We start from the raw sequence: 13,856 nt of genomic DNA on the forward strand, positions 1-13,856 counted from the left end.
CTTTGCAATCCTTGATTCACCGCCGATTCCTGCGCCCTTCCGCCTCTAGTCGCCCTTCAACAGCCGCGCGTCTACCCGCTACCACCGACTGACGTGGTTCTGCAGCACTCCGACTCTTTTTTCCCCCTGCGCTCCCTCAGTCCGATTGCCGTCACCGCGAGCGCGCGAAATTCTTTCATTTTATCCATTACCGACTAATTCCACTCTCGCCACAATGGCCGACTACACATCGCTCAAGGTGCCGGAGCTGAAGAAGCTCCTTGCCGAGAAGAAGCTTCCCCAGACCGGCAACAAGGCCGACCTCATTGCGCGACTGCAAGAAGACGACAAGAAGAACGCCGCGTCCGCACCGGAAGCCGACAAGCCTGGTATGTACAACCTGCGAGGACCTGACACTCACGTCGCGCGGGACCAAGCGAAACACGCAAATCTCCAGCAAAGAGTCGAGAGCAACGGCTAACAAAGACGAAATCCAGCAGAGAACAAGGAGGATGAGATCAACTACAGTGACGACGAACCCACTGCCTCAAAACCAGAGCCGGAACAGCCAGCCCAGCCCGTAGAGAAGCCCGCCGAAGAGCCTGCCGCCGCCGCTGCCCCGGAAGCAGCCAAGGATGAGTCCAAACCCGCTGAAGAAGGAGGAGAAGAAGAAGCCGGCGACAAGCCCGCCGCCGAGGAAGCGCCCAAGGCGGCCGCTCCGTCCTTCGCCATGGGCCTCTCGTCCACGACCGCCGACGAGGAGCTGAAGAAGCGCGCCGAGCGGGCCAAGCGCTTCGGCACGGAGCTCGACGACGAGGCCAAGAAGCTGGCCGAGCGGGCGAAGCGCTTCGGCGTCGACGACAAGGAGATTGCCGGCGGGCTGGACTCGGCGCTGCCCGAGAGGCCGCTCAAGCGCGGCCGCGGCCGCAACGAGGGCGACGGTGGCAACCGGCCAGGCAAGAGGCGCGGCGGCCAGGACCGCAGGGAGCCTTCGGGCAACGAGAGGCGGAGCGCGCGCAACAGGGGCGGCCGGGATCAGGGCGGCAAGGCTTCGGGCAAGCCCAAGTTTGGCAGCGTCATAGAGGATCCTGTCGAACGGGCAAAGGCCGAGAAGCGCGCTGCCAGATTTGCCGCGGCATAAGGAATGGTCCCGTCAGTTGGCTGTAAGAAGTGATGAGAAGGGGAGAGGATGTGTGCCGCATGGAGTATATCGGAAGTTGGAGATTTGACAATCTGATTTCTCTAGTTTTTCTTTGCTTTTTTTTTTCTTCATTCCTTTCTTCATTCAAGGCAGAGTATCTGGGAAATGGGGGAGAAGAAGGACGAAAATTCCGCAATGAAAATGCTCGGGAGGGAAAGGGGAGCTGACCTTTGGACGGAATGAATGGCATGTACATCATACGAAAGCGCTTTTTCTAACAAGAGGCTAATCGGCGTTGTGGGATCTGAATAATGTTGAGTAGTTGCCGTGCTGTTGCTGTTGTGTCTCTGCGGTTCGTGAGGCTTGAAGCTCTATATCGGCGGTAGGTCTGTTCGTTATTCTGCTTGGCACGACGAATACGATGAAGTCGAGGCCGAGAGGAAGGGCGAAACTGAGAACACCAGTCAGGCCAAAACAAGACCATTACCGTCACCAGAGTCATAGGGGACTCGAACTAGAAGCTTCACAACGGGAGAAAATGGGGATGGTTGAATCATAACTCGACACCCTCAAGACGACGATGGGTAATTGTGCGAACCAGATTGAGCACCCTTATGTAGCACGGATTAAAACCTCTGCTACTCTCGAGCTGTTTGCCATCTCAGTTCCTCTTGTAACCTCATGTTTTCTTCGCCAATGTTGCTTTCTAGCTGTGCATCTACTCTGTCCTGGTGGGCATTTCACATAGTCCTCTCAACTCAAATACAGATATCTACTATCGATTTTTGAACGACCTTAAGGCTCTTCGGCTGTAACGACCTGGGAAACTTGTTCCGGGGTAAAAACATACAGTACCAAGAGTACCTTACGGATTTGCTCCGACGAGAAGAATGAAAAGATTGCTTTCGATCGATCAACAGGCCTCCTCTTGACATGTGACAAGTGATAACCCATAGTGTCCGAGTTCAGTGACTGCTCTTATTCCTTTCTTTCATTCATCACACGCATACTAGTACCCAGGTAAGCATCTCCATATCCAGGCATCTATCACAGGATTGCTCTTATCACATACACCAGGACACGAACCCATCACATAAACCAAGACACGAATCAAGCAAGAAGACAAACGGCGCATATTCCCATTCCCATCACAGCCCTCACAAGCTACAGATATCGCATCCTGTTTTCTTCTCTCATCCGTACTCGATATTACATCTATACCTTACATCCACAAGTTAGTACATAGGTAATATCACATTTGATACCACCTTATCGTACACTACCCAACTCACGATAGTATCACACAAGCCAGACTAAAAAAACCCGTGATCTCCGCTCCATGCCCACATCCCAGCCTCATCACATCAATCACATCTCCATCTCTCCAAAGTCCCCCGCTCCTTTAACAAACCCCCTGCCCACCCCTCAAAAGAATGGCCTCGCAACTCACTCCACGGCTGGGAAAAAAGGAGTAGAGTAGAAAAAACCCAGAGGATCCGCCGGGCTTTGAGTCCACGCCCTCTCGTCCTGTCTGCTTGATCCCACCTCTTCCTTCAAAAGTGTTATGTCAACTTATCACCGGCGGGTATATATAGGCTCATTAGTTTCTAGATACTGCCTCCTCGACAGTAGTCATAGTCTAGTGTAGCGTAGAGACTAGGACATCTGGCACTTCCGTGCGGGAAGTCAATCTAGCCGTCAAGCTAACAATGATGTGTCCATTTTGTGAACAGTCACTTTATCCCTTAGCAAGCTACATCCATCCATCGTTTCATTTGAGGGCAGTGGGCTGCCATCTCGCTGAATAAGAGGACGATTTACGCGCCGGGCAATGCAGGTCAGAGCATTCCGCTAGCCCCAGCCCTGGCAGCTGAGGGTGGGTATGACGGGGGAGCCAATCGCGATGAGGGCAAGCATCTTTGTGGGCTTCAGACTCGGAAGACGCTGGATTGGGACTTTCAGACCAAGAGAGATTGCCTTGGGAGAGAGACATTCGAATGCCAGGAGCAACGACCGGTAGGATGGGGTAAAGGGGGGAAGCCAAGGAGGAGTCAAGGTGATGACAAGACTCTTCTCCCCAGCTGAGCAGCTGGGAGGTTGCATCGCCGAGGTGCTGGTGATATCGTCTGCAGTAGTCAACACCATCGTCTAAAGAGCGAAGCATCAAGAGGTCAGTTTCTGATCCTTCTAGCTCCTTCGACCGCACAGGGCTATATCCGGCTCATAGCAGAGTCGAGCCAATATCTGCAGCCAACGAGTGTCCGATGTGAGAGTAAACCGAGCTGATTGTCCGAGATCAACCAACCGCAAGAGAAGAGCTCGTGCCAGAAGTATGCGGAGGGGGTAAAAGAACAGATAGTCCCCATGTAGTCAGATACCAGGGCTGCGTCAACCAAGGAACGGAAGCCAATCACTCGACGGCCCGGCAGTCCTGCAACGCAGCCACCAGGTTGACCGACCTGATGTGTCATACGAATGGACCAACAATAAGCCCAGCAAAAGATCCATCGCCAAGTCGTCCTGGAAGTAGTTGAGACCAACGCGCTAATCCCGCATCTCGAGCACAAAACAGCTTTCCAATGGCTTCCTCTGCACCAAGTCAAGCGCTCCAACCATGGCGCAACCACCACACAAAGAGCCCGTCTAGCGGCTCCCCTCGGTCGTCAGTCTTGGAGGTTGAGACGAGCAGAGATTTTCACCTCGGCGAGCCAACGTCCGAGCTGGGTTCCACACGTGTAGGCCCGTCGGCAGACATGATTCAGCACTCGAGCGGCACAGCGTCCAAGGACTGGTCGAGCGGCGTTGGAGATTGGTGCACTTCCCGTCACGTTACTTGGGGGACCTTCAAATCCGGGAGCCAATGGCACGCCCGAGACCCTTGCTGCGCTAAGCGGGATGGAGTTCTCCGCCTGGCGTCTTGCACACCTTGATATTGATCGATGGGAAATGGGGTATGAAGGCTTGCGAGAGCAGGGGCAACAACATGATTCGCCAGGCGTTGCTGTGCGAAGAGGTACAGTATGCTTTTTTCGACCATAGCATGTTGCACCCGGCCCTGCGTACGAGTGAGTCAGGTCTTGACTAAGTCAAGCAGTCCGTATCTGCCTTTTCGGCAGTGTCCCGTCTTCGTAAATCATGCCGACGGTATGCCTTGTCAAGCCGGCCGAGGCTCGGGGAGAGCTTGTACGACTACCTGACTGGGAAACTTTGCCTGTCCGTGCACAGACTCCATGCCCGATCCATGAATGAGACCAGACGAGCATGGACGTAGAATCACACGTCGTGAAACCCCAGAGAAAAGAGCCAGCTGCCCTCGCCATGCCATTAATTGTCGTCAGCAGAAAGCGCCGGTGCTGGATCTGGCAAGTTGCGGACAAGCCACAGACCAGCCCCACGGAGCCACGGCGGGAGCGGGACGTGCCACGTCAACAAGCCTCAGGCCTGTCCCGACCGTGGCCAAGTGTGGCGAAGCAGCTCAATGCAGCTCGATATTCTTAGCTGGCAGGTTGCCTCCCTCCGGCGTCATGATGTTGCTTTTCGTCTCGCAAGAGAGGCAAGTAATGCAGAAGCCTGGCAAGACTTGCATCAAGGCTTCAGTCCAGCACGCAGTCGGTGACGATAGACATGGCCAGCACATACACGTCGCCACTAGCCTTCCATGCCATGAAGGCAGTTTTCAGCTCCGTTGTGCGCCCCGAGCTGTTGGGTCGAGCATACGGCCTCGAGCATGACTGACCCGACATCTGCCGCGTGCTTAGCGTTTGAGAAGAGGAGGCGTGCCGGGGAAGAAAGGGATTACCCGTTTGCTATTATTATCTCTCCCGTGGCACCGCGTGGACGACAGTCCGGATGCACTTGATTCCATCATTGGGCCATGATGCATCGTACTCGTAAATGCTTCGTAGGCTCCCGGCCCTAGATCCGCAGGATAAGTATACATAGACATTCATCAGTAGTGGTATCCCAACACAGTACTCTTCTGAGAGGATTAGCCTGCCAGATCAGCTGCCCGGCTTATCAGGTATTCGTTTTGCAGTCCGGATGCCTCAAGTCGAGCCACAGAATAGCTGGGGCGTATGGGTGTAATTAGTGTGGTACTTGTTTGCTTAGTGATCTCCAGGACGAGGCGTTCTGCTATGGGGGAGATCCTGACAAGCAGGGGACGGAAAGCCTGGAGAAGAGTGATTGGCAGGAAATTCTGTAAATAGTAGCCAATGACAGCGTAGAGACAGCCGCCATCTCATATGATTTGGACGAATCACACAGTCCGTGCTGGATGAGCATGGTCTTGTACCTGGTACGGGCCGTGCGTTCGAGGGCAAAGTGGACAGAGTCAGCCTCCAGAGCTGGATTGCCCACTTGGAGTGACGGCCCCCTGCCCATCTTTGCTTCCGCGGTGTGATAGTGGTGGTGCGACAATTTGCGGTTGCGGCTGACCTCCGGGATCATCTGTAGTGCAACAACGGTATAATGTGTAAATGTGTGACAATACCGGAAATGACGAGAAGGAAGGGAAAACTCTTCATGCCCGCAATCAGTGCGTCCCCTTCCGCCGAAGGGGTGGTCGAGGAGCACGAAAGAAGACACCAGTAGGGCCGCCAATGGATGTCGATCTCCTAGGAGCAATGGTAGCGAGCAATCCCGGTAGCACTCCGTAGCATCTGCTCGTGCCGGTAATGCTCCCCAGCCGGATACATGCAGATGGAAGATGCACCAGAGGCCCATGCAGGAGCATCCCCAAGCCTTGGATAAGGGCCGACGTCTGCCCGTCTAGGCGTTCATCTGGAAAGCGTTGGATACGGGCGTAGGATTCAGTGCTACCACCGCAATATACAGGCTGATGCCCTCGTCCAGCTGGTGGTGTCTCTCTCGGGCAGCGGGATGATTGTTGCCCGCGTGAGGTCGCAAGAGGGTGAGCATGCAAGTGCGTTCGCTCTGCGCGCCAATTGAACGAAAAGATGCATCTGCATCTCCCAGGTGCGTCTGTCTTGCATCACCATCCAGACGTCGGGGTGGGTGAAGGACGCACTAGAGAGACAACTACCTTCGATTACCTAGTAGGAAGTCATGGCTATCGTCACGAAATAGCAGGCCTGGACGATCGGTGACTGGGCACCCCGACACTGGAAATGGATATGGTGAGCGTGACGGGAAGACGCGAGATGGAGGCTGATGGATCTATGCGGGGCAGATGAACAATGAGGCTCGTTGATTGTTGACATGTGCAAGTATGGAGGTTGAATGTTGACGGATGTAAACCGATGCCTCAGGTTGTGGGCAGAGAAGAGTGCGGAGTAATACTTGGGCGAAGGTACCGTCTCACCCACTGGACGCCGACAAGCTACAGGTGGGAGAGTATCACCCACAGCAGCAGCAAGCAGCACAAGGCAGCACATACGAGAAGCTGCACACCCTCTTCGTTCCTCACCATCCATCTCTCTCACACCCCCAGGCCCTGCAAATTTTTTTCTTTGACGCCTACCGACGCTGTCCAGTAGGAGTAGGTGGATAAGCTAACGACGCAGATCGTGCGGAAGTGCTGAGACATGCAGACACCGCGTCCTCTGGATCGACCTGTCGGAGTCGACAAAAATGAGACATACATGGATAGGCAAGACGTGTCTCAGACATGCATACAGCCTCTCGCAGACGACATCCTGCTGTGGCTGGTGGCCTCTTCCCGGGATGGGGGTAAGCGGCCAGAGACGCTCGGCTGGAGCAGAAGAGAGAAGAAGGGCAATGGGCGTGAGGGGGGAGGACAGACAGGCAGACGGGCAGATGGGTGGACGGACGGACGAGTGCCATGTGGCTGCCAGCGGAGTCGCCTCTTCATTGTCGACAAGGCAATCGTGCGCTGATGATGATGACGATGACAATGACGATGCTGGCACGACGACCACGCTGGCCTTCGCCCTGGGCCGTGGTCGACGCGGCGTGCGACTGAACATGTGGCCATCTCGACTCTCTACTCCGCCTCACCAACGACCTCTCCATCTTCTTCTCTGCAAGCTGCAGAGCCCGCGAGGCCCAATTGCGCGCGACAGTTAGCCTGGGAGCCAATGAGTCCCTCGCACGCCGTGTCCCGTCGGCCTAGTCCTCGCCGCTTGGCGCCTCCAGGGACCACGGCAGCCTTTCATCTTCAACGGCGAGGACCACAGACCCTCGGCCGCCCCACCGCTGCTGGGGATATTGGGAGACTCTGGATGCTTGGACTGCCAGGAACAGACGCCCTCGGCCAGGCCTCGTACCCAATCGCCGCCTCGTCCTGACCGGCCTGGCGCTGGCGAGAGCCATAGGATGCTTGGATGCTACGGGACAGGATAGACAGGCCCACGGCCGCGTCTTCATGCGCGCATGGCGGCGCAGCTGCAGCTGCATCTGCAGTCGCAGCAGCGCAGTGCCACTGATCTCCCCAAGCGTCCGGGACCCCCCCAGCACCCATGGCCTGGCCATCGCACTGCCTCCGATCGGCGACATTTGACCGCCGCCCAAGGCCGTCGCCAGCAGCGTGCCATCGTGTGCTGCTTGCTGCTTCGGCCACCGTCAAAGCGTTGCTGCTCTCCGCAAGGTACCAATCCCGGGCCTAGGTGCGGTCAACCACTCGCGACGCTCCATCCGGAGGCCTTCATCGCCTAAAGAGGCATCACATCCACAGAGAGATGCCAATGATCGTGTCTACAAAGGCTGCTTTTCTCACTCGCTCCCAGCAGCCTCATCCGCCAGGTTTCCCCGCCCTCTGAGTCTACTCTATAGCGACTCTCGTTGGTTTGTCCTCAGCGTCGACCTGAACCCTACCGCCGGACCTGGTTTCGCCACTCCACTCCTCGTGCCTCTTTGCCACGCCTGTACCTGTACTCGCAGACGGGACCAATCGATCCCCAGCTGGCAAAATCCTTTCCAAGCTCGACATCCCCCCCTGTCGCCCGCCCCAAGCCCAAGTGCCCTCCCGGCCTGGCACAGTCAAATTTACCTACTCGCAAGCGCTCTCAGCAGCACTAAGCTACTACGTGCCTAGCGCAGCTTATTCCCGTCCTCGGGCTGCATCCCCACTGCTCCGGTCCTCTGAGTCTGCCGGTTTCTTTTATACTACCGGCACTCCATCGTTACATTGCTCCCTTTTCTCACAGAATAATTTCTTTTTGCTCTATTCGCTGGTCCCTTGAAAGAACCACTCGTTTTCGTTCTGCTAAAGGCCTTGGCGAAAAGTTTCACTTTTGCTTTGGAGCTGTTTGCCCAGAAACCATCGTAACCTGCCTTCTGTTGCCGGATTTGGTGTGCCTGCAGCTGTACTAACAACAACACGACGCCCAAGAAGACGGGGGAAAGAGCGAGGCTTCGACCCAGCCCTGGGCCAGCGAGGTAAGGAAGCTCTTGTTAAATAATCAGTGCGTTGAATCTGCCCGAATTACCTGTGCTCTTTTCCGACCTCATCATTACCATGTTTCGTTACGTTGCATTTGCTGACATGGAGGCAAGACGAACTTTGACTCGAACAACCCTTTGGACGAAGCATGCCTCTCTCCATATAGTAAGAGGCATGTTTGGAATACGACAAATATCCCACGAGGTTGGAACAGTATGGCATCCCCCAAGGTGGGATATGGGTTACCGGCCAGGCCTTCCGATGGCTTTCGACGACGACCCGAAGACTCGAGGTTGTTGAGTGGCATTCCCAAGTCTAACTCCCGGACGAGCGAAAGAGACACGGAAGGCCCGAGGTTGGTGAAGCAGGAGCCATCACAACCCCGTGTGGCCAGCCGAGTCCCTCTCCCATCGTCAGCACGCCGCCCTTCTCCCTCTACTACACAGCAAACTGCCCCCAAGGTCGTCCCAGACCGGCATTCGAAATCATGGGGCTCAGCAACGAGCTCCTCTGGCTATTCACGATCCCATACGCAAACAGAATCGGGCTCTTCCTCTTCCAGTCGGTCTTTTGACAGTAGCTCAAGGTTGGGACAAAACGTGCCGAGACGGACGAAGCCGTCTCCATCGACCGAGGCAGGCAACCTGCTTAGTGGCGCTGCCAATCTGGGTTCGAGCTCCTCCAGGCGCCAATCGCAGCCTAACATGGACTCCGCACTCGGGATCCAACTTGATCGAGGTATCACAGCAAGCCCAAGCACCGTTCAGAAAGACGAACCGCCCGAGGCCACAAAGCCTGTCGGCCAGTCACCCGTGATTTACCCTGAGCTAGATCGCTACCGTCATCATGACCGAGCACGCAGTGCTTCGAATCGACCGGCTGTGGACATGCCCTACCGCTTGGCTACTCACGATCTTCCTCCGCCAACGCCTGGGAGCTTGCTCTTCTCGGCCAACAGCAGCCAAGTCAGCGCCATCAGTGGCAGTCCCTCCACGAGGTTCTCTGCGTCGCCGGGCCCGGGACCGTATAGCCGAGATACCACGCCAACTTCGATATCGTCACAGTCTCCCGGCCTCATTGTTCCTAGCAGGGGCTTCCCTGTGAACAAATTTCGACAGCACAGTCCCGCTTTCACTCGCCCGCCTGTTACTCGACGAAGAACTGGAAGCATATCGAATGAGGTGGATTCTATCAGTGTTGATCCCCATGGTTTGGCTGCGGTTCGAGAGTCACTGACTTCTTCGTCGTCAAGCTCAACTGTCAAGGGCATCAGCGTCAAGAACCCAAAGAAGGAGAGGAGGGGGGGGAAGAGCCTCGCAGCGCCGCCGCCAAGCCCCCCTCCGCGGAAGTCTTCGCAGAAACTCCTCGCAAGTGAAGACGAGGATGAGCTGTCTCCCAGACAAAAACGCCAGCCGGGGAGCCAAGCCATGGCGGTCTCGTCCCCGCCGAGGTCTGGCCTTGCTCTTCGCAACTATCAATCACCATCGCCTCAGGCTATGCCACCGCGTCGACCCAGCCGAGATGGCACATCCGACCTCAAGTCCCAGCTGTTTACTCCCATTCCGGTCATCCAGAGCAGCTTGGCACTCCGAGCAGCCAATTTTGAGAGACGCGATAGCGAGGCGGCCATTCCTCACCCTTCCCAAACCACAGGCCTGCAATCCAACAAGAGCGCATCAACATCAAACTTACCCACAGCCGAGCAACCCGCCACGTCGTCCAAACTCCCGGACCGGAGAAAGCTTAGTATCTCTGGCCCAGTTCGGGCCAGCGGTACGCCATCGCCGACTGTCAAGGCTTCTTCTGGCTCTCGGTTTCCCTTCTTTGGGCGCAAAAAGGCTGCCTCAGAGAGTACTCCCAACGACAAAGACAAGAAGGAGAAACAAAAAGTATCCCGAAAGGGCCCGGCCGCTGGGACTGGCCATGAAGGTTACGGGCGCCTTGGTGCTGTTCGACGGCGAAGCGGAATCGTCGCAGCCCCGCAAGTCTCCAACGAGAGCCTTGCCAGTGGTGATTCCTTCCTGGCTGACCGCATCAACCCTGTCGTTATTGCTGGAGGAGCTATCGTTGAAAATCGGAACGCCAGCGCAGAGCTCCTCAGGTCAGAGAGCAACCTGAGCTTGACGACGGACGACCGTCCAAGCATTGATTCGATTGCCAACTCGACCACATCTTCTGCGTCAAGGGGTGTGCCCGGACCAGGTCTTTGGCCATCAGCGATTCCTCGCGAACGGAGTCGGATGCCGAGCGCCCGAAGACCGTCGGACAGCTCCGATACTGGAGGCGCGCCTATGCAATCTACTCTGGCATATAGACGATCGGTTCAACGATTGAAGTCGTTCCCAGACGACCCTCTGCAGCTGCCACGCCCAATCAACACAAGCGGGGTGATTACGTCGCCCCTGACGAGCTTCGACACTAGCATCCTGTCGGATGAGTCTTCCCTGTTCAATCTGCAGCAGCCGCCTTCTCAGGACCTCATCAACAACAATCACCCGGCGCCCAAGAAGCTTAAGAAGAAGCCCCGATCTCCGAGGAAATGGAATTTCTTCAGCAGATCCAACAACCAACCCAAGTCAGAGAAAGCAAGCGAGCCAGTAGCCGTTACTGTCCAGCCTGTGGAGAAGAAGCCGGTGGCCTTTTACACCATTATGGACTCACCTGAGCAGGGGGCTGCCGAACCCGACCTCAAGGAGATCCTGCGCGAGGCCGATGCTTATGCACGCTCACCTGCCAACATCGATACCCCTGAGGTGCAGGCAGAGAAAGCTCATGCGGTCAACAATGCGTCACACTTGCAGTATCGTTCAAACGTCCTACCAGAGCCTCTATCGCCAGTCCAAGACACTTATCCTGCCATGATCGAGCCGGCCCTTCCCCACACTGAGGGAATGCCTCCTTCGGCAGTAACGCTGAGCTCTGGACGGCCCAGCCGCTTGGCTCAGGTGGGAAGAATACCTCAGGTGGTGAGCAACCGTCCAGCAAGGCCGTCTCCGCGCAGCTTCTCTCGGCCCTTTGTCGCGAACCAGCAGCTTTCTCTGCATATACCCCCGACGCACGGCGTAGGCTTGAACGCAAGGGTGCCGAACTTTTCCAAACCGTCTACTCCAATCCGCGATGCGTTCGGTGGTGACGGCTCAACAACAGACGCGGGCACCGAATTTTCATTCTTCAGTGAGCCCAGATCTCACATCACCCCAGAGATTGCAACAACCACACAAGAGTTTCTTGCCTTTCCTCCTCGCAAGAACTCTGAGTGTACCACCAGCTCGACAGAGTCCTGTGTCTCATACAACTATGGAGAGGCGACGGCTATCATTCCCAAGCCCGATGACCCGCCTGTGGATGATGAGGTTTGGGACGAATACAATGATCTCCTCGGAGAAGACACTGTGAAAGACCGACAGTCGGCTACCTCTTCTAGAGGAATTCCGTTTCATCTCGAGAACTACCACCTGAAGCTTGCAAAGGAGAAGGTTCTTGAATCTCCCACGCTTGTCACTGATGGCCGTAAGCTGTCGGCCATCTCAGATGCACCGACAGCTTCCACGACCTTTAGTGCCGACATGACGGAGAGAATTCGAAAAGCCTTTCAACCCCACCCCAGCCCTACGGTTCCATCTCCCGTGCCGGAGGTCTCAAAGCAGAAAGATGGCGGACATTCAAGGAAGCCCAGCACCGCTGAAAGCATGCGTCACAGCATCACCTCTGTCCGCAAGTCTACGCAGTCGGGCTCGTCCACGTCCTCCGGGGAATGGACGCCCCTGGCTCAAGTCAATCTTCGGGTGGGTTCCATGACTGTCTCGAAGTGGCTTTCATTTGGTCAAGTCCTCTTCAGCGACATTCGGCATTTGCTGGTGAAGGGTATAGAGTCCCCCGAGCGCCCATCCGTTCTTGTCATCGATGGGCTTGGCAACGATGATTGGTCGTTTTATGCCGCGGAAACATACTCAACCGCCGACTTTTTCAACCTTTCCCCGCGAGCTCCCCTGCCCACCGATGTGCAGAGCTCGGCATCTCGCTACCCTCTGAGTCCGCCAAACCACAATCAGGTGCAATACCTCTCCCAGCTGGACGACTTTCCCTTTCCTACGCATACCTTCAACTGTGTTGTCTACCGCTTTCCGGCTGCTGCCCCGGAGTCGCACTATCAGAACGTCCTTTCCGAAGCCCGTCGTGTGCTCAAGCCTGGTGGATATCTTGAACTTTCCATTCTCGACGTCGACTTGAACAATATGGGCAATCGCGGGCGTCGGACCATTCGTCAACTCAAGGAACGCATCCACGAGGTTTCCCCAGAGACCAATTTGGCGTCTACTGCTGACTTGATCGTTCGACTCCTGGGCAAGAGTGGCTTTTCGACAATCAAGGCTGCCCGCGTCGGGGTTCCGGTTGCGAGCTCCATCACTTCCTCTGATGACAGCTCGCAAAGCAACGGCTCAGCTGAGAACAAGAAGAAGACGTCATCCAAGAATCAGCCCAGCTTGGCGGAAATGATGCGAGACCATAGTCCAAACGCAGATGAAGGCATCACCAACATGGTCTCCCGAGTTGGTCGCTGGTGGTATTCTCGATGCTACGAGAGCGCAACTGGTCATTCTTCTGGAAAGAACAGCATCTGGAACGACAAAGCCTTGCTTAGAGAATGCGAGGAACTGGGCACCAGCCTCAAGCTGATGGTCTGCTGTGCTCGTGCACCTGAGGGGACCAACAACTCTGTCTAAGAATATGCTGCCCCTGCTACTCATCGCGCCCTAGATTATTTTCCTCATCTACTGTTTTTTGTTTTGTTTCCAATTTTCACCTATCTTCGGACCTTCCTACTGACGACTGGAAGCATGACACAAGGAAAAAAAAAACCTCAAGATTGCAAGACATGGCGCAAGCCATCCTCAAGACTGGATCTTTAACGAGCATGATTCAACCCTTTCTTTGCTTGCTCTCCTTTTATCATTCTCACGCTTTCGCCTTTCTATCTTGACTATTCGACAACATCCGAAGGGTTGGATCTTTAATAGCGCAAACCCGAGATTTCTTCCTCCCTTCAACACATGAGCAGCGAGCAGCACATTTGCCATGACTGTCACGCCTTCATAGCGCGCATTGAGTTTTTTTTTCTTTCAGTTTTGTCTTGACTTCTCCTTTTTTCCCATTCACCATCGCTTTCACCATTTCATTTCTACCATGCCGACCGCCGGCCGGAGGATTCAGTTGCCGGACACACAAGATTGCCTTACTCTGGGAGATTATATCTTCTTCTTCTTATTGGGTTTTGGGATTTACGTTAATGGAGCGCGGCTCTCTCCACGGGAGGGGGGCTATAGCAAAAACGCAATGGCTGGCCGACGCAGAACTGCATATGCCCCCCTTTTG

At 55.5% G+C, this 13,856-nt stretch overlaps 5 protein-coding genes across 5 annotated transcripts; 3 read left to right on the top strand and 2 right to left on the bottom strand.

The window, feature by feature from the left end:
• Positions 1-214: 214 nt before the first annotated feature.
• On the top strand, positions 215-1,120 carry CCMA1212_008086 (uncharacterized protein; the record flags this gene model as incomplete). Its single annotated transcript, XM_073705235.1, has 2 exons — positions 215-368; positions 477-1,120. The coding sequence occupies 2 exons, from the start codon at positions 215-217 to the stop codon at positions 1,118-1,120; spliced, it is 798 nt and encodes a 265-aa protein (XP_073556114.1).
• Positions 1,121-5,890: 4,770 nt separating this feature from the next.
• Positions 5,891-6,925, bottom strand: CCMA1212_008087 (uncharacterized protein; the record flags this gene model as incomplete). Its single annotated transcript, XM_073705236.1, has 4 exons — positions 5,891-6,148; positions 6,603-6,684; positions 6,772-6,833; positions 6,917-6,925. The coding sequence occupies 4 exons, from the start codon at positions 6,923-6,925 to the stop codon at positions 5,891-5,893; spliced, it is 411 nt and encodes a 136-aa protein (XP_073556115.1).
• CCMA1212_008088 (uncharacterized protein) lies at positions 6,860-7,444 on the top strand (the record flags this gene model as incomplete). The annotated part of the gene is made up of 2 exons (XM_073705237.1): positions 6,860-7,163; positions 7,215-7,444. 2 exons carry the CDS (start codon positions 6,860-6,862, stop codon positions 7,442-7,444), a joined length of 534 nt encoding a protein of 177 aa, XP_073556111.1.
• On the bottom strand, positions 7,211-7,573 carry CCMA1212_008089 (uncharacterized protein; the record flags this gene model as incomplete). The annotated part of the gene is made up of 1 exon (XM_073705238.1): positions 7,211-7,573. One exon carries the CDS (start codon positions 7,571-7,573, stop codon positions 7,211-7,213), a length of 363 nt encoding a protein of 120 aa, XP_073556112.1.
• A 1,125-nt stretch (positions 7,574-8,698) lies between these two features.
• On the top strand, positions 8,699-13,207 carry CCMA1212_008090 (uncharacterized protein; the record flags this gene model as incomplete). Its single annotated transcript, XM_073705239.1, has 1 exon — positions 8,699-13,207. The coding sequence occupies one exon, from the start codon at positions 8,699-8,701 to the stop codon at positions 13,205-13,207; it is 4,509 nt and encodes a 1,502-aa protein (XP_073556299.1).
• Positions 13,208-13,856: the final 649 nt, after the last annotated feature.

This window comes from Trichoderma ghanense (genome assembly GCF_004382785.1).
Source record: "Trichoderma ghanense strain CCMA-1212 chromosome Unknown scaffold_11, whole genome shotgun sequence".
NCBI lineage: Eukaryota > Fungi > Ascomycota > Sordariomycetes > Hypocreales > Hypocreaceae > Trichoderma > Trichoderma ghanense.